Here is a 19,616-nt window from a genome sequence, read left to right as displayed (position 1 = left end):
TTTATTGACTAATGGGTCAATGACCTCCATTTCTGATAAACAATGTTACCTACAGTCTGGCTGAGCTTGTCTGGTGTTATCTTGTTTGAGGTTTGTTAAAGCATGCCATAAAATACGAACACTTACCAGAATGGCCTCTAGAACAGCTACTGTGTCTTGGCTCTCAAACTTCTTGTTGTTTGTGAACCAGTGAATCAGCTGCATAACCAGAGGCTCAAAGAGCTGTCTGGTTACCTGGCAAAGAAATTCAAATTCAGAAACAGTACTGTAGACTTAATCACCCACCTCCCACCCAAACACCTGTGTAAGATTAACCATGGGCAAAAAAATATTCTTTCTTCTTAGTTCGTTGGTAGTTATTTTGTAAAGGAGTAAGGAATTACACTACAGGAAAGGAAACTACATCCTTCTAAACTCCCATAAACTATACTACTATAACTGTAAAATGTCCAAATATTCTCTGATTTCTTCCTTCCAAATCCCATAATATTTAAGAACGTTTCATGCTTGGTGCTAACGGTATCTGGGGTGATAATCTTGTTGGAGTTCACATACCTGATCGACATCACAGGCCAGACGCAATAGTACAGGAAACAGCCTCTTGTGCAGCTTGTACATAGGTGGTAAGCTATTCTCCCCCTCCACCATCTGAGCACTCTTCCCAATCATGTAGACCACCAAGCTGTGGAGCAGCTCACAAGCTGCTATCTGCATCAGTGAATTATTATAATCAGTTGTTTCAATGAATCACCAACAGAATTTTGCATCAAATCAATTTTGTGAACTGATGAAGGAAATTCTTTGATGTTAGATGACATACTTTGGTTTGTCTGTCACTTGTGGACAGAGCCAGCTCACTGATGCGAGGCAGAAATGGGTCAAGGTAGATGACGGGCTTCATATCGGTGAATGGCACAGCAAAGCTGAGCCTTTTCTCAGAATCCCAAGCGACAAATGTCTTCATCATGTCCTCTGATGAGACCACTGAATGACAAAACAGAGGGTCATGATCACCAAAAACAGCTAACTTTTCTATTAACAGTCATGTGTCTTGTTGGGATCGTGGCCAAAATGTGTAAAACAGAACAGGATGGCCGGTTTGTTTGTGTGAATCCTTACCAGTTACAAGGCTTCTGTTCAGCTTTCCTCCCAGGTGACCCAGCAACTTCACCACCCTGAGCCTCACCATAGCAAGAGGAGCATCTTCCTGCATTTAAATACATACTTTAGTGTCCTAAGGAATGAAACTATCTCCGCTCCATGGAATGCAAAGACAGTCAATAAAAGTTAGAAAGTTTTGAGATACAGACTAACATGTTGTTGGCTTTGGTCTTTTCTTGGGATTTGTTGACCGAAAGAAAAATATAAAATAATCCCAGTGTCATCCTTTAATGTCAGATGATTTGAGCGCCAGTGAGGCCAGAGTAGAAAACAACACAAAACCTTTTGTCACAAAACCTTCAAAATCCTCTTAAGTAGGCCTGTTATGCACCAGCATCATGAGGGAAAAGAATAATAATCAAAAGAGAGCCACAATGCATTACTGACAGTCAGTACTAAATTATTAAAGCATTAATAAACTTACAAAGCCCTATGCTTCAGTTTTGTGAATCCTCACAAACCGTTTTATTAATCTAAAACATAGACTGATCTATAAAACAAACAAGTGAAGCAAACTGAACAGAAAAATTGCTCTCAAAATACTGAAAGTTGTTTTCCCAGTTTACCCATTCATTACCATAACAAGCTGGCTGGATTTCTTCAAGAGTCTCGTCATCACTCGGTTGTATCCTTTGTCACTTCTTGAAGACATAGAAGACATCACCTCCCAGCTGCTCTCATCTTTGTCTAAAGTCAACAACATGTGAATTAGACTTTTTGCGAATTTGGCTGATATCTCCATTTACTAAACCAAAAACAGATTATAGTTTAACAAAAACTGTCCATAAACTGACACTATTAGAGGCTTACCGTTGTTGGAGGTGGTTTTCAAGTATCCATCCAGAAGAGGAAGGATGGTCTTGTAGCAGGGCTGCATAGTCTCCAGAGGGATGCAGGAGGACCAGTTCTCTAGAGCATCAAGGGCTGTGTTGGCCAAAGGAACGTGGCTCAGACCCAACTTCAGAGCAGCCTAGACGCCCAATTTTACACACATACACACACAAACAGTTTAAAGTATTAAAACTAAATCAGTGATTCCCAATTTTTGTCTGATGTGCAACCACATCGTCAGATTAAATCAAGTACCCCTTCATCGTTGACCGTTTTTAAAATACATTTCTATTTGATCAAATTACTCGAGATTCTCCACAATCCTTCCACGTAACCCCTGGCAACTGCACCCCCTGAGGTACAAGTAGCCTTTGTTGGAAGTCACTGCACTAAACCAACTACTGTACATCCGCACATGACGTTTTGTTTTTAAGTTGCATTAAACTATTTTCATCTAGCCTACAAATACACAATGAAACGAATAGAAAAAACCCACCTCAAGTGCAGGACAGTACGCCTTGATGTCCAGAGCTACTATGTTGTGGTGCAGTGAGAGGACAAATGTCAAGCAGGATGCCAGCAGCTCATCTTTGTACTGCTTCATTCTCACACACACCTAGTGGGAAAGCATATGTCACTCACATCTCCTTCACAAGTTCCTCAGTAATGCTGTTTTTAGTTCATCACCCAAATATTCAAGTTTATGACATTCCCAGGAAATATTGTAAGGAGAAGATACCTCTTTTCCAAACTTTGAGAACAGGGAAAAACAAGCACTTTTCACCATGTCACTCTGAGGGGGAGCAGAGCTTCTCAGGCCAACTCCCTGTTGAAAAGCAGATTTGTATCATTTTTATAATACATTCAATGTGAGGAATGCACTGCATGACTACTTTTCAGCTCTGGAATGATCCTTTATCTTTCATTTCAGTCCCAAAACAACAAATGAATGACAAAAATGCTTCGTACTAGTGGAACTATTACCTGGTAGTACTTGATTTTCTTGGCAATTTTCATGGTGACAGAGAGCAGTTTGTAAAAACCACTGACGAGTGGATTTCGTATAGAATGCAGGATAAGTTCATGGCTTAGGGGGTACATCCAAGACTGAAAATACTCCACATGTTTACTCAGCAACAAGTCACTGCAGAGGCAGAAAAAAGAGAAACAGTGTTCACCTATGACACTGCTTTAAATGAGCTGTCAATGTGATAAAATACTGTATTGTTCAATTAAAATATGATAATTCTGAAGTCTGCAAGTTGAATTTAACCCTTTTTAAGAGCCTTATAATGTTGTGATGTTGATGGAAGTAAATTAAGGTGAAAATGAAAACAAATGTCAACCTGTCAGACTTTAGATCAGACTTACTATGCCAACTCATCACTAGAAGGACAAACAGTGTCACATACTGTATGTGAACCATCCTACACTGCTCTGTTCATATTTTGCCACCTATGGGGAATATCCATTACCTGCAGAAGTCAACCAGATTGATAAAAGCAGTGAAGTCTTTGATCTTATTGGGTAAAAGATGAACTGTGGGGTCAGAGGAGGGCAGGACATGGGCCACGTCATCTGGAGCCTGACAGACAAGAAGGCAAGTGCTATGAATTAGGTATGTTTAGACTGATGCTGCCATTAGCAGTATTCAAAAACCTTTATATTTTCATGCCATCCAAAAGAATATTCTTACTCACAGTCAAAAAAGTAGGAATTTTACAACGTGATCATAATGACTGAAATAATATCAATGTATCTTGTACACTAGCATATTAGATGGTGTATAGGATGTTGTGTTTGTTTGCTAGTCCTGTGCACCTGTCAACTACTTTTTCTGAATGTGAGTGAAACATATAAAAGCGCGACCTGAGAGTGACACCTCACCTCCTCTCCTGGCGTGACTTTCTGCACAGACAAGTCCAATTTTTCCACAATACGAAGAATTGATTTCACCAGCTCATCATAAAGAAGACGACTCAAAGACACAAGCGCAGCGTTCTGACTTTCGAAAGCTCCGTCCAAAAATCCTGAGTCCTGCGGAGGATGACACAAATGTAGCAACGAGGGCACTAAATAAAATGTAATAATTTAGAGGTTTTACATGTCTGATTTTCTACCCACAAAGACATGCTGTCTTTTACTTGTTCAACCAAAAACAATGAAACAATCTCTTGTGATATAATGTATATAAATATTTAGAATTACAAATATGACATCCTGCACAATTGTTATTATAATTGTAGGAAAATTTAAATTCACACATATTGGTAGTATTTTAAATATTACATTACTGAATTTATTATTAGTTAAATACTACATTATAAATTCTCTGCTTCTCAAAAATGTTGATGAAACTTTACTAACATAACTATACCTTCAACCGATCACAGTCCAGCAGGCTTTTGAACAGGGCGAGGTAGTTCTGACTAGATGGAACTTTCCACTTTCCAACACGAACTTGGGAGGCCTCAGGATCATTTCTAGAGTCTTTGTCCTGAGGACAGAAGTAAATGTGAAGCCTGTTTATTCTATCAGCACAATATAATACAAGGCTGTACATGTGCGTGAATTCCATTAATGAAAACATCTATCTGACCTCAGGGAGTATGAGGGGTTTTGAACAGACACGAATCAATCCCTGGTGCACTGAAAAAGAAGCATAAGTGAATTTTAGTTAAGGCCTGTATTGAAAGGTCACCTTCTTTAACACTGAATTCAAGTTTGCCATTTTCTTAGATGCCATTTCATTTCAGATGACAGAAAAAAAGGCATGCAAAACATTTTGAATCATCACACATCTTTCTGCTAAAGACAGTATCTGATGAAGGGTGTGCTTTTGTTGTAAAATATCTTGACCATTTGAAAACATAGAAACATCCCGATGGCCAACGTACCCACAGAGCTAATGAAACTCCATAGTACAGGTCCTTTAGAGGCTATGGCCACCAGCACCTTAAGGATGGACCTGCAACAAGTGGTCTGCACTCTCTCACTGTACTGAGGGAAACTGTCGATCTGCACCACAAGGAGACGCTCCAGTAGTGGAGTATACACCTCTGGAATCTGAAATCATGGATGCAAAGCAGAGGTTACGATTAGGAAGTCATGAGGGTGAGACTAGGCAAAACATATACAGATGAGGCTAAAAACCTGTGAAGTGCTCCATCTGAAATCTGGAATCTGTCTCAAGCTTCTCAGGTCGATTCAAGGTTTTGTTGTGATTCAACAGTTGGCCAAAGTGAATGACAAACTGTAACAGAACTAACTGTTACCTTGTCCAAGTGAATCAGGACACTCGCTATAGAGTCCAGGAAACTGGGCAGCTGGTAATAGCTGTCATCCTCCTCGTCAGACTCAGTCAGGTACATCTGTTTACACCGCTGGATCAGCTCTGTGTACATCAAGTCCACGTCTTGTGGGCAAACTTTCTTGCATGGCTACAGAGGAAAATAAATAATACTGTACATGAACAACAATGGGAACTGAAAGATTATATTTAAGATTGTCCAATGGATTACACAATAAACCAAATATGACTTTATATTTGTGCTTAAATGTTTTCTTAAGTACTGTATGTTTTGGCTTTTACAACTGCAATAAAAGCAAACAAGGCAATAAACATACAGCTGCAAAGAATCCGTATCCTCGTATGGCGATGGATAGTTCTTTGTGTGTTGATTCCATGGTCTTAATGATGTTGCAGAACTTCTGCATGAAGAACTTCAACTTGCTTTTGTGCTCCTCAATATTTTCCGCCACCAGCATTGCAACCTGAAAATGATTGTAAAAATACATCAGTGGCATTGGATTTCAGAAATATTTTGACTCTTGAACTCAGCTGGCATTATGACAAACATCCTGGAGCTGTGCCAAAAATAAAGAGGAGTGTATCAAAGGAAATTTAATTATATTCATACAGCTAACCGGTTAGTCTGGTTGTCTAGATCACATCTGTGTTTGTGTCTGTGCAGAAAAGCCTTTATGTGTTCACCTGTTTGAGGAAGGCTTCAAGTGCATAGTAACTTGTCTTCTTCATCTCAGCGTTGATGTGTCCACAGAGCTTAGACATGACATCAAACAAAGCTCTGTAGTGGTCCATGAGGCAGCTGCTGAACTGGGAAGCATGCCTGGCCAGTAATCTAAGCCCAGCTGTTCAAGAAACAGAGTCAAAGAGATATTAGTTCTCAGGAAGTTCCAAATTCATTTTGCTGTTAAAAGGGAAGCCTTACCATACGTGACAGCATAGCGACTCATTTCCATCTATAACAAAAATGGAAAAACAAGCAATTTTATGTGATATATTACACAGCAAAGCTTTGCATAAGCTTTATTGCTTGGTGTCTACAAAATCAAGAGTACTTCAGAACTTTCAAGTATGTTTTTTTTTCAATCAATTTCCACCTCGATTTTCCACTTTCCACTTTCTAATCAGTGCCTGAATTATGTTTCCATAGGCTATTTTTTCTCAGATTGCCATCTATGTCCAGTAATGGCCATCATAATATCTACAATAAACTGCAAACACCTACAGTGACAGTTTTTCATTCTCTGTGCTACTGATACATTTTAGTCAGAACCAAAAAAGTACTGAGGTTGGTTCCCCAGCCCAACACATCACTACACATCACATAGCAGAGGGTCACTGACATACTGTTGTGTTGCTTAAGCTCTCATTTACCTGGGGACTGATTGCCTTTAGGGCGTACTGGAAAATTTCCTTGCATGTTGCTGGGTCTGCAGTTCAGAGACACACACTAGTTACGCACCCTTAGAAACAGAACTGATTTGTTTGTTGTAAACGGCTGTATAAATGTGGAATAAACAGATATTACAAAAATATGAACAGACGACACACACAAGCTCCCACCTTCTTCCATGGTTTTAGTGAAGTTGACCATCAGAGCAGTGATTCCTCTCAAACATCCCGCAACTACAAAAAGTTTCGGCTCCTTTGTCGAAGAGGTCATCTAAAACAAAAACATTAAAAAAAAAACACAGCTGTAAAAACTTGTATGCCAATAACATAATAGTAACACAGAGCCCCAACATCAATGACCATATCAGATTCAGGAAAGAAAAAGTTGCCCTTCAATTTTTAAAGAAAGAAAACCTGTGAACTTTTCCAACAGATGCATATTGATGTAAAATAAATTTCACTCACATTTTACATCCCTACACATCCAAAAATGAGTGGGTTTTTTTCTGCTGCAAGAAAAAGCTGATCGCAACACTTTCTAGTGAGAAGTACACCACAGAAAATGCTTCCAAAATGTTATTTAGCAACAAACTCAAAATAATTTTAATATTTTTTGATCATATTTTTTGGCATTTTTTTTTAAAGAAAATATGTATCATTGGTTATTATATATTAAATAAACTTTGTTGGTGTTGCTGTGATCATTAGCTGAGAGGATGGTGTGCATGGCTATGTTCTCTCCACACAAACAATGTATCACTGCTGACAAAATGTCAAACTGTGCATGTAACCAATAAGACTCAATGAAAACAAAGCAAATGAAAGCAAATGTGATTTCTTCAACCAAAAATATCTGCCTCTAGTGAACAAATGCTGCAATCAGAAAACAAAAACAATATCTGAAGAGGATAGTCATTTTACCCAAACAGTTAGCACCACACACATTGGATCATGATTTTGTCTTTGTTTTTTCTGTTAACATTAAATCATATGTGAAACATACCTGTTCTTTTAGCTCTCCTAGAAAGGCTTTGTAGAGTTTGTCAGAGTTGTTGACCATCTCGCTGGGATGGACCTCTGCAAGGACTCCCAGCAACTCATAGATTTTGCCGAGGACTGTTGCAAAAGTAACACAAAAAAAGAATAAATTCTTCTGCAGTTTTTCAATGGCTGAATAAAGTAATTCTCCTTACAAACACTTGTTTACAGCATCAAAGGAAAACTTACCCGAATCTGGAAGTTTGCTCTTCTGACAAAGCTCGCTGTAAAATCTGTTGAACATGTCACAGATTCTGAAGTCTGCGGCCACAGTGGAAGCCTTTGTTGTTTGGAGAACCTAATGAAAGAGTTTAATAAGTATAAGGTATAACCAGCACGTACAACAGTGGTCAATCAAATATTTGTAATCCTGATATATCATAAGAATCCATATTCACAAATATACAACAGACTCAATACAATATCATAAGAATCGGCAAGCCTCTTACAATGGATTTCTTCTGTTGGTCTGAGTGCAGTTCATGTTGCTCGCCTTGCACATTGGCCTTATGTTTAAGAAAATACACCATATCCATAGAAACCAACCTTAATAAGAAGCTCCAGCACTGGAGTCCTACATTTTGCTACTTTGTCCTTTGTATACACAGCCATGCATGTGTCCTGCAAAGAGAATGGAAAGAAAAAACAACATAATGAATTTGTGGAATTACATGTATGAATGTAAAAGTTGGTTTTGATAGTGTGTGGTGCTATTGCATTGCCTTGTGTTATACGGAGGATCTCTAGTCTACCCTTCAGACATGGAAACTGATTTATTTAGACATAGAGGCTCCTTAGTGTCTATTTCAGGTTCAGTCAGACATTGAATGACATTAGTCTTTGTAAACAATCAATGTCTGGCAGGTCTCTATACAGGAAAATTTTAAAAAGACAAACATTTAATCTACTTCTAAATGAAGAACTTACTCTTATGTCAATGGCGTAAGTCTTCTCCCAACCTTTGACTCTTGGAGAAACCCTGTCCAAAAACTTCTCCAAAAAACCCAAGATATCAACTCGGGTGTCGCGGAGCTGGAAAACATAAACAGAACAATATTTCTGTCAACATAACAACTTTTCAGTTTGCTACATTATTGTTTACATGATGTTGCTTAATACAAACCTCATCTGATGGGAGGGACTTTCTAAGGAAGCTGAGCAGTCCATAGTCTTTTGAGAACAATAAGGATGTCTGTAAAGCTTCAAGATGAAGATGCAAAGATGGAATCAAGTGGAAATGTTAATATTTGTTATTGAGTAATACTTAAAGGACACATTATACAATAAAACCTGCACAATAAGAACACCATTGAATTTCAGATATGAACTATTATATCTGTACATTTTCAAAGCCTCCATTACTGAACATTATATCATGATAGTAAAAACACGATCATGTGTTACTAATGTATTATAACTTCACAGAAAATGATCTAGATCAGGGAAGTACATTGTCCAGAAAGTCATTAGTTATTAAAACACACTGTTATCATATCATAAAAGTAAAGGATATCCTTCTTATCAATAGCCAAATAACAATAAATGTGCCACCGTACTACACAAATATACTCTGTGTGTGTATGTGTGCGCGTGTGTCTGTTTGAGGACATGCAAAATTTAAATACTGATTTAGTTAGACTGACATGGGGTGGAGCTCTGGAGCTCAAGGCTCACTCTTAAAAATAGGTATGTTTGGGCCCATATACTGTATATAAAGAATAATCTTTGTCTAACTTGTTGACCTTTATAATCTGCCTGTATTGTCTTATATTTTATTGCTTTTTGTCCTGACTGTGGGACAAAACAGTTTCTAAACTGAGTCAGGCCCACAGCTGGTAAAGGTTCTACATTGCTGTGCTGCTTTTTTCCTGCTAAAAAATAAAATAAATGAAAACGAAACCCTTGTTTTAATCCTCTAGTGTCACCTAGAGTTTTTGATCCTGCAACACCTGATCTTTGGTTTTGACTGTTAACCCTCATCCTACCAACATATTTAACATACAAGGACTACCGCCTGAATAAAGAACCAAGAATAAACTACTGTAAGAAACAACCATCATAGCAAAATGTTAACTTATTTCTTCTCAAAAGATTATTAATTATGTGATTAATGTAATCTGAAACCCCCTCACCCGCCGACAATGTGTGATCCTTTAAATTAGGACCCATGGCAAACATGAACTCAATGAATAGTCACATCGATTAAAACTGCACAGGCGGAACTGGGTGTTTTTGACTGAGGTCCCCCAGGACCCCAATACATTGTTTTTTTTTTTTTAAAGCACTACTTAAAACAGAAAAAGAATGATATAAAGTCATTAGAAACAAACTGATTGATAAAGTCATGAAAAATTAGCATGATAGAAGGATTAAGGTTAATAGCACAGACTTTCTACTGAATGATGTTTATTAAACTCCTGCAGAGAACCAGGTGTTGTTTGTATTGTGGTCTCACTATCTGATACCGCCCACCACGGTGAATTTTGGCGGAAGACGCTGATATGATACCTGCAAACTAAACAAAGTTATTGACTTTATCGGTATAATTTCTGCAGGACGAACTGATTAGCGACTTGTAATAATTCAAAAAGCACCTTATCCTACAAGGTGTTTAACGCTCGTCAACAACAACAGCTGTATTAACATTAAATTGCCAGATTGTTAATGAACTTTGGCGCGAAGTCAACGCACTGCCGTGAGAGTATTTGGTATAGTCTGTATTGTCTTACCAAGTTCATTCTCAGTGGGTGCCAGTATGCACTCCTGTCCCAAATCACCGACTATATCGTGACATTTCAGAGCTGCTGCTCGGGTGTCTTCATCTGTGAGAGATTCGTGAAGTTTCAGAAGAAGTCCCTGAATCCCTCCGGAAGAAGACATACCTGCATCTCACAACCTAAACTAGCATTAGCATCACAAGCAGCATTACTTAATAAAAAGTACACAGCGAGAGAAACTGTTCTCTGAACTAATTCATCAACGGACTGCAAATCCTGCAGGGTTCAGTCATTCAATCACAATCCACCAAACCCCTCAAGTCATCCCCCACGCCAATTTTTTTTCCTAGGATAGCAAAGTCATGGCCCGCCTACTTTGCCTCTGAGTACTCGTTACCTTCGTTGGTTGGATTGGTTAGGTTCACGGTGAAAACATCAGGGTAAGCCAATCAGAGGCATAGTAGGGCGGGTAATGATTTTGCCATCCTAGGAAAAAAAATATCGCGTTCCCCTATTATTTCTTCTTCTGTGGATTTTTACAGCTGCATCCATGATGTTGCAGTACTGCCACCCTCAGGTTTCATTCTCCCTCAGTGTTCATTCATTTTTAAGCCGCCTTTCCAGTCCAGTAGTCCTAATTTTTTTTAGGAATAGATAATAATTTCCTCCCTTTAACACTGTCTCCACATTCTAATATACTTTTAATCTTGTCTTGTACCCACCCTATTATTCTGTTATCATTTCTTCTTCTAAATTTCCTGTTCTAAGGATATGCTCAACTGTCTCAGCCTCATGGCATTGATCGCAAAGACCCGTTGGATGTTTTCCTGTGATGAAAAGTTTACTGTTAAGGTTGGTGTGTCCAGTTCTCAGTCTGCTCATTAATACTTTCTCTTTCCATTTTGTTACCTTACTTCTTAACATACATACTCTGTTTTGAATTTTCTGCATTATCCCGGTGCTGTTGCCACTGTTTATTTACCTTTCTCCACACCATGCCCTTTCTGTCTGATTTTGATCATTTAATATTGATTCCAATAATTCCTTTTCTGACTGCTTCTTTTGCCAGTTTGTCTGCTCTCTCATTTTCCAGGATACCTGAAGGTGCTGGGACACACATGAATGTGACATTTTCCCCTTGCCTAACTATTCTTGAGTTGATAAACAAGATGTCATAAAGCAGATCTTGATGACCTCTGGTTGTACCTGTCTCAATGCTTGCGAGAGCTGACACAGAATCACTACATATTAATATTTTGCTGCTACTAACCTGTTCAATCTATTCTAATGCCATCAGGATGGCAAACAATTCAACAGTATGCACGTTCAGACAAGCAGAGGTTCTCTTGCTAATTTCTACTTGGCAACTAGGCACAGCAGCTGCACACCCTGTTGCATCTGTTTGCGGATCCTTTGATCCATCTGTCAAAATCTGAACACTATATTTATACTTTCAGTCCCTATAACCATAATATTCACTAATTAAATCAGCAGTCTTTTCACTATTCTTAATCTTAAGTAATTCCAGATCTACATATGGATTTTCCAATTCCCAGACAGGTCTAACAGGCCAAATTCTTTATCATAGACTCCCATATCTTTTGCCATTTGATCTCCTGTCAAGCCAAAACTTGTTTTTTGTGTCCTCTCCATCTCCCAGCATGTCTGCAGCAACCTTTTTGTTGGATGGATGGCTCCATCATCTCCATGCCCCCTTAGATTGAGCCAGTAATTGGCCACCAGGAATATCACCAGTTTCAGCTGGGAATGCACACACTGGGGAAGTTCTAACTGCTAAACACAATCTTAGAGCCCAAGCTTGTATAATATCAAGGTCTACAAGCACAGATTTTGCTGCTGATCCATATACGATACTTCCATAGTCTAATCTTGATCTTATTAATGCTACATAAATATATTTCAGAGATGCAATATCATCTCCCCACTCCAATCCTGCAAGACATTTATCTTTCATACCAGAAGACTCAGTGTTAAATAAATGCCCTGATGATGAAGGGTCGTGTCTAGATGGTAACCCTAGATTTGTGAAGCTCTTGCGAAATTGATCATTTTAACCCAAACCATGATCTTTCCCTAATCCTAACCAAGTGTTTTTTGTGCCTAAACCTAACCTGACCTTAACCACAGCGTCGTCACATCATAAAACATAATAATACAATAATTAATTAAACTTCTTACAATACATTCAAAGTCATAACGCTTGTCAGAGTTGCTCTGAGATGAGAGCATTTAATCATGAGGATACACTGCCATCCAGTGTTCACAGCATGTAACTACAATCTGTCTATTAAGTTGTAGAATTGAATGTTTTAATGTTAGCTGTTAAAAAAATCGGATTATTTGATTTAATAATAATAGCACATTTAATGTGGATTAGTGTCATATTTTAATAAGAAAGCATACTTTGAGTTAATATGTTATTAATGCACAGTATCAATAGCATGTATTAGAAGTACAACATAGAGTGGTATAAACATTATCATTTATTATTATTATATACCCTGCAAAGAAGGTGCGTCAACACTTTCAGTGGAGAGTGGAGACATTCAAAATGAAACCTAAAAACTCAAAAAGAAAATTTATACTAGAATTCTTGACTTTTTTGTAGACAACAGAAGTCACTCATCTGGTGTTAATAATTCATTTCCAATTTTGGAACTGGAGCCAATCCCAGCTGACATTGGGCGGGAAGTGGGGTACACCCTGGACAGGTTGCCTGTCAAACACAGGGCTAACGTATAGTATACACTCTGTTATTTTGCAATGAAACAAGAGAAGACTTCAGTCTGAAAAGCAAAAGGTTTTCAACTATCCAAGAAATACAATAAACATGGTGAACTGCAAACACTTACTTGAAACAAATGAGTGAATAAAAACAAATATTCACTTTCACACTGTCTTTACAGTCACCAACATAAAAAAGGAGTAGATCAACATAAGCTTGATATTGATTTGTTTATTATTTATTCATCAGACTTGGACAGTCAAACACTGATCTCATGTTTTTACTTGTGTTATTTTAATCCTCCAAATATATCCTGATGTGTCTGCCCCTGTTAAATGAAGGGAAGTGTTCATATAATTGTAATTGTCATCATTTTATTCACTTTTATACCCCTGACACTGTATTTGGTTGATAATTTTGTTCACTGAATGGAGCGTTAGATTAGAATGGCTGGAACAGAACTCACTGATGTCACAGTTTATAGAAAACTGTGTATGTAAAGAATCTTGAATGTGGAAACCATTTCACCAAACTGACAGAAAGTGAAGCATCAAGGAGAGAAACATTTTCAACATAATCTTTTGTACAACATTTCAACAACAATTTTCAATTAGCTCAGAGGATGTCTCTAGCAAGTGACATATCAGGCAAGTTGAATTATTTTGCTGAATTATAATTAGTGAGTATATATCGAATGGTACAGAGTATAAAATTAGCTGATTATGAATTGATTTACTACTTTGTTAGCTACAGATGCTAAATTTAATGCAATCTGTCTTTGTGAAGCTTATTGTATTCTGTGCTTGTTGTCAGAGAGCTGTGGATTCATTTGTATGATCATTTTAATGTATATATTTTTAAATCTTTATAGTCATTAGTGGTTGTTTTGTAGGACTGTTTTATACCAGCATTTACATACATGAGTGGGAAATTATATTAGAAACATGCCTGAAAAGTTCATAGAACAGATAAATCATAAATCTCCACAACCATCTCAAACTATTTATATACTTATATATTTTTCTACTTTTTAATATACTTTAATATAAATACTGTACATTCTCAAGGCCTTTGATACGTGCTGGGATGCATTCAAGAGCACAACATGACTGGAAGCAAGCAGAAAAATGCTGTCTTGTATTAAAAAAATCCTGAAAAATGGATTTGTACTCCACACATTAAATGGGTTTGTGAGTTTATGTGGTTTACACCCTCCTTTCTGTGTTTCCCAAAGATGACTTTTGGACATTCACAGACATCTTGCTGGGCTCCACCCACAGGATCCAGACATTCCTTGCTGAAGGTGGCTTTGGCTATGTTGCCAAATGCGAGGACACCAGAACCAAGAAATCGGTGGCTGTTAAAATAAGCAAAAACCACCCCACAGTCTTCCATCAGGCCCAGAAAGAGGTAAAGCAGCACTTGTTGGATTATTCTTGTTAAAAAAAAATACTTTGGATTCACATCACTCACATGTCTAAAACTTTCAGAAATTATTTCCATGCATTGTGTCCTCTCATTGACAGCTCTGCATCCCTAACATTGGACCTGTTTTCAGTGTGAACAGTAAAAATCAAACCTTTCATATCTCCCACAGCTGGCTATCCTGAAGAGCCTGCAGACTTTAGATCCAGACAAATGCAATATTATAAGATGGAACGGCTCTTTCCTCCATGAAGAGCGCATTTGTTTAGAATTTGAACTTCTGGACCAGAGTTTATTTGACTTCATGGAACAAAGATGCAACCAGCCTTTGCCCATAAAGGAGCTACGGCCAGTTGTTCACCAGGTTGGACTTCCCTCTTTGTTATTCTCATGCCATCATATTGATGAAGAAGTATTCAATGCATACACTTTTTACTTCATGTTTACTGAACTAAAAATTTAACAGGAAATGAATTCTTAATGATCAAAGTGGACTGTGTCCTAACAAGAATGTGTATTTCTGTGTGTCTAGTTGACCACAGCATTAACTCATCTGGAAACAGTTGGAGTCATACATGCTGATATAAAGCCAGAAAACATTATGATAGTGAACCGGCATCAGCAGCCGCTGAGTGTAAAACTAATAGACTTTGGCATTGCCTGCCGCACGTCTGCTGCTGGGCCTAAGTCCTGTGTACAGACTCTGTGGTACAGGTAAGTGCACCAGCTGTGGAGGAGAAAACTTGTATGTATGTGGATGTGAAACAGAGAGTGAATGGGAAAAAGCCAGCATTCTCAGTGATGTTTCACTGGAAAAGCCATTGTTAATAAGGTTGTTTTCCTCTTAGGGCTCCAGAAGTCATTCTGGGCCTGGCTGTCTCAGAAGCTATTGACATCTGGTCTCTGGGACTAGTGGCTGTGGAGCTTGCTCTTGGCTGTCCCTTGTATCCTGCAGAGCAAGAATATGACCTGGTAAGTGTTTACAGCCTGCACAAAGTCTCAAAATTCTCCTGTTTTGTTCCTGAATGATACTACCCTGAAGTGAAACAAATCTTGATGTTTGTGTGGTGTCCAGATGAAATTCATTGTGGAGACACAGGGTCAACCAGCAGAACATCTGCTTAACTGTGGATCAAGAAGCACAAGTTTCTTCCACAAAACGAGTGAGCAACCCTGGAGATTTAAGGTACCATCACTCCACCACATCTATCGATCTATCTGTATGTGTGTCTGTCTATAAACCTGTCAATCTCTGCTAACTTGAGCACTGTATCTTTGTAGTCTCCCGAGGAGTTTGCTGCTGAGACTGGCTACCACTGTGAAGAGACTAGATTCTTCACGCTTAGCTCTTTGGATGACATTGAGCAAATGGCTGCTAGGCTGATGTTAAGAGACATGGAAGAGCAAAATGAGCTGCAAAACCTGACTGAGCTGGTGAAGAAGATGCTGCAACTAGATGCTCATAAGCGCATCAAACCCGCAGAAGTGCTGCAGCATTCTTTTTTCTGTGCTGACCAGCTAACTGATAGCAAGTAAGTTGTGCATTCAGATGCATCATGCGTAGCTGCGACTGTGTGTGAACTTCAGTGATTTGCTGACTTTGACTGTCCTCCAGTGTCGACTCCTGCTCGTTAATGCAGACCCTGACCACAGAGATTGCTGAGCCACAGATCAGCCTGCAGTGTTCCTCCCCAGACGCAGCAGGAGACCGTGTTGCATCTGAATTAATAACCAACATCAAGAACCAATCAACTTATTATTAATTAATAAATATTTCAATTTAACTTCGTGCATCGATTATTTTCTTTCTTTAGTTCAAAGTCTTATAAATATATGTTCACATAAGACAGCCATTAAGTAACTAACTTGAATATATACCATATATAATTTACAGTAAATGTATCCTGACATAAAATCAAAAAGCCAGAGAAGATCCTGAACGTTATGCAGTCTGTAACTCTCACGTAATGCAGAGATCTAAACCTCCATGCAGTATTTCATCTTCACGCTCAGATTTTACTGGATGTCGTCTTGCACATTACCTGCAAAAATGAATGTCATGTTTTGTAAAGTATTTATTCATCCTAATTCTGTCAATTTAGAGTGTTGGAATGATTTCCTAAGTATTGTTTTTGAGTGATTTACGATAAAGACACAAAATGCAGTTTCTTGGGTCAGTCAACAGTGCAACAAGCAGAGTAAACTGGAGACAGGTGCAATAAATATGTGTTTTTGACAAAACTCAGCAGACTATATATTGTGATTTTATTTTGACCACAGGAAGTCAAGTGAAGTCAGTTTTTATTTGTAAAGACCAACATCACAAATCACAAATTTTCCTTAGTGGGCTTTATAATCTCTACAGCAACACAACATCCTCTATCTTCCCTCTAGACCCTCCATTATGGCCAAATTAAAAACCATCTGTCACCTCTATACCATAGATAAAAATGTTTCTTAAAAATTCTCATTTCATCAAAAATCATTATGGACATGCCTTATTTATTGTATGATATTGAGATTCACAGATGCAGCATCTGCCTCATTAGACTGCACAACATTCATTTCACCAGCAGATGTCAGCCATGTGCACTGTGTTACCTGTGCTGAATCTATTTTCAGTACAACTAATTGAAAAGCCTCAACACCCAAAACCTTTTTACAGTGTTAAAATTCAAGTATATTCACACAGAAAAGTAGTAGTAATAGTAGTAGTAGTAGTTATAGATCAATGTTTTTTTGTGTTTTAAAGAGATCATAATTGAAAATATAGGCATACTTGACAAACAGGCGTGATATAGTAAAATTCTTCTCAATCAATTTGAGAGATTTGAGAATGATTCCTTCCAGTCTGGTGTTTTGATTTTTTGTGGTGAAGCTACCCTTGTTTACATTAGGATATAGTTTCTGATCACTTGTCGCTGTGGAAAATCCTATGAGGGCAAAGCAATTATTAAAGACACAGATGTATGTGAAAGGTACCCTCATATAGTCCATTTCCTTTCCTGTTGGAACTGAGACGTTTTCCTTTCATAGATCTAAGCAGATAACAACTAGGCCTACTTTGAAAAATAAGGAGCATTTTGAATTTATTATAAAACAATTTCACACTATTTCTCTATGTTACATTTTGAAACGTACTTATTATGTGGATATTGACTCCCTCGATGACATCATAAATCATTTAGCATGAGTAGGTGACTGTGTCTGGTCAAACGTCGCTCCCAGATAGACAAAACAAAATATTGAGAGTGGTGTGTTTTTCTCAGGAGAATGTACCCATGACCAAAAGTTTCCTGCTCCAAGAAAAAGATATGCAGGTTGCAGAGCAGTGCAAACTGAATGTGGCTACAAAACAGACTTGCTATTCATGTAGGCCTCTCTATATAAACTGCAGGGATTTACAACCCAGGCAAACGCAATAAACTGTCTGCTGCCTCTGTAACAGAATAGTTCAATGTGTCTATGTGCTTTTTGGTCACAGTAAAGTTCTAATCAGGCTACTTAATGCCCAGTTATTGAACTTTAATCAATCTGTTATCTTTTAACAGTGACATATCCAAGATATGTGACATATCCAAGATATGTCACAGATTCCAGGCTGATCAAATAAAGTCAAGCCCATCAGAATAATATCAGAAGTGAAGAGATTTATGTTAAGAATAGAAGTTTTATTTTAACATACGCTGAAAATCTTCTGGGCTTTTTATTCAGGTAATTTATGACAGATTTTACTTTAAAACTAGGATTATGGATTCAAATGTACACATTTAAGACTGACATGTTTTTTAAGAATCTCATAGTCTGCTGTTCTTGAACTGAGAAGCCCTTGATTCAGCTGCATTTTGCTGGAAGATGCATGGAGAACCCTGTTTCAAATAGTTTTTAAGTCAACAATGTTATTTTAGGATATATAAAATAACATAGGACACAATATGAGAATATTAGCATTGTATTCTCTTTTTTGTTTATTTGTTTTACAAATTCAAATTCCTATAATGTTTTGTGCATGAATTTAGTTAAATAGCCTTTAAAAGTTACAATTAATCTTGATTTGTTACAGACAACATATTGTCAATTCCTGTCTTAGGGATTTATGTTGAAAGGCTTTACTGCAGGTTCAAACTCAGACACCTTGTTGTTAAAGGAGGACTCACAAAATCACCAATACACAGACACACACAGGTTTACTTAAATCACTTTTGGGGTATTTACACAGACTTTCTTGGATAGTTACCCTAACCATAGCCACTACTTGCCTAAACCTAACCTTACCTAACCACTGACTCAAAAGTCAGTCTTTTACCAATCGGAGACATTGCTTTTGTTCCCAATTGCACAAGCCGTCCCCAATCAACAGGTCTTAAGTCTTGCGTGCGTCCCTGAAAGTGACTTAAGTCATAACCCCCCACCACACACACACACACACACACACACACACACATAGACGTTTGCGTAGCTATCCTTGTTAGGACATTGCATTGACCTCCATTCATTGTGAACAGCCTAACCCAAACCCTAAACCTAACATTACCCAGGACCTCAAACATGACGTTTTGCCTCATTAGGACAGGTCTTTGGTCCCCGTGAGGAGTGGTCCCGACAAGGTCAGTATTTATACAGGAGAAGGTCCCAATGAGGTAACAAAAACACGCGCACGCACACACACACACACACACACACACACACACACACACACACACACACACACACCAATCACAAGTTACAGCCAACATCACATGGAGAGAGGAGGCGGTTCAACACAGCGGAGCTTCGCCGCAGTTAGAGAGGGGTTTTGGGATTCAGAGAGATAAGGACACTGCAGTGTTTGTGGATTAATTTGTCTCTCTTAAGACTGGTCATCGGTCGTTTTTCCGTATCAGGATTTTCTTCGGCTGCAATGTTTCAGGAGTCCGCGGCAGGTGTGTATGTTTGTCTGATAACTTGTAACCTTTGAGTAGCAACAATCAAATGACTGTGAATAAATCATGTTTTCCAG

At 38.2% G+C, this 19,616-nt stretch overlaps 3 protein-coding genes across 3 annotated transcripts in view; 2 read left to right on the top strand and 1 right to left on the bottom strand.

The window, feature by feature from the left end:
* prkdc (protein kinase, DNA-activated, catalytic subunit) overlaps nucleotides 1-10,776 on the bottom strand; it is a 36,006-nt gene extending 25,230 nt beyond the window's left edge. The window contains exons 1-26 of the mRNA XM_042399200.1: nucleotides 10,459-10,776; nucleotides 8,853-8,929; nucleotides 8,657-8,761; nucleotides 8,276-8,350; nucleotides 7,919-8,027; nucleotides 7,695-7,807; nucleotides 6,863-6,962; nucleotides 6,674-6,729; nucleotides 6,225-6,255; nucleotides 5,987-6,144; nucleotides 5,620-5,766; nucleotides 5,268-5,432; nucleotides 4,890-5,058; nucleotides 4,592-4,641; nucleotides 4,370-4,489; nucleotides 3,880-4,029; nucleotides 3,468-3,577; nucleotides 2,977-3,136; nucleotides 2,732-2,818; nucleotides 2,489-2,608; nucleotides 1,972-2,131; nucleotides 1,739-1,848; nucleotides 1,120-1,207; nucleotides 821-984; nucleotides 556-708; nucleotides 127-234 (exon numbers count right to left, since the gene is read on the bottom strand). Of these exons, the coding sequence (XP_042255134.1) occupies nucleotides 127-234; nucleotides 556-708; nucleotides 821-984; nucleotides 1,120-1,207; nucleotides 1,739-1,848; nucleotides 1,972-2,131; nucleotides 2,489-2,608; nucleotides 2,732-2,818; nucleotides 2,977-3,136; nucleotides 3,468-3,577; nucleotides 3,880-4,029; nucleotides 4,370-4,489; nucleotides 4,592-4,641; nucleotides 4,890-5,058; nucleotides 5,268-5,432; nucleotides 5,620-5,766; nucleotides 5,987-6,144; nucleotides 6,225-6,255; nucleotides 6,674-6,729; nucleotides 6,863-6,962; nucleotides 7,695-7,807; nucleotides 7,919-8,027; nucleotides 8,276-8,350; nucleotides 8,657-8,761; nucleotides 8,853-8,929; nucleotides 10,459-10,609 (3,036 nt within the window). The 5' untranslated portion in view covers nucleotides 10,610-10,776. The remainder of the gene's footprint in view (nucleotides 1-126; nucleotides 235-555; nucleotides 709-820; nucleotides 985-1,119; nucleotides 1,208-1,738; nucleotides 1,849-1,971; nucleotides 2,132-2,488; nucleotides 2,609-2,731; nucleotides 2,819-2,976; nucleotides 3,137-3,467; nucleotides 3,578-3,879; nucleotides 4,030-4,369; nucleotides 4,490-4,591; nucleotides 4,642-4,889; nucleotides 5,059-5,267; nucleotides 5,433-5,619; nucleotides 5,767-5,986; nucleotides 6,145-6,224; nucleotides 6,256-6,673; nucleotides 6,730-6,862; nucleotides 6,963-7,694; nucleotides 7,808-7,918; nucleotides 8,028-8,275; nucleotides 8,351-8,656; nucleotides 8,762-8,852; nucleotides 8,930-10,458) is intronic.
* Nucleotides 10,777-13,366: 2,590 nt separating this feature from the next.
* On the top strand, nucleotides 13,367-16,401 carry LOC121888313 (homeodomain-interacting protein kinase 2-like). The gene is made up of 8 exons (XM_042399758.1): nucleotides 13,367-13,839; nucleotides 14,427-14,602; nucleotides 14,790-14,981; nucleotides 15,150-15,331; nucleotides 15,466-15,589; nucleotides 15,693-15,803; nucleotides 15,899-16,149; nucleotides 16,233-16,401. Exons 1-8 carry the CDS (start codon nucleotides 13,815-13,817, stop codon nucleotides 16,378-16,380), a joined length of 1,209 nt encoding a protein of 402 aa, XP_042255692.1. The 5' UTR covers nucleotides 13,367-13,814; the 3' UTR covers nucleotides 16,381-16,401.
* A 2,977-nt stretch (nucleotides 16,402-19,378) lies between these two features.
* arhgap29a (Rho GTPase activating protein 29a) overlaps nucleotides 19,379-19,616 on the top strand; it is a 35,477-nt gene continuing 35,239 nt past the window's right edge. Inside the window, exon 1 of the mRNA XM_042399669.1 lies at nucleotides 19,379-19,539. The gene's annotated coding sequence lies outside the window, so the exon portion shown is untranslated. The remainder of the gene's footprint in view (nucleotides 19,540-19,616) is intronic.

The sequence above is a fragment of the Thunnus maccoyii genome, chromosome 21 (genome assembly GCF_910596095.1).
Source record: "Thunnus maccoyii chromosome 21, fThuMac1.1, whole genome shotgun sequence".
In the NCBI taxonomy this organism is placed as follows: domain Eukaryota; kingdom Metazoa; phylum Chordata; class Actinopteri; order Scombriformes; family Scombridae; genus Thunnus; species Thunnus maccoyii.
Note: the sequence above shows the minus strand (reverse complement) of the source record. Positions and strands in the feature narration are given on the sequence as shown.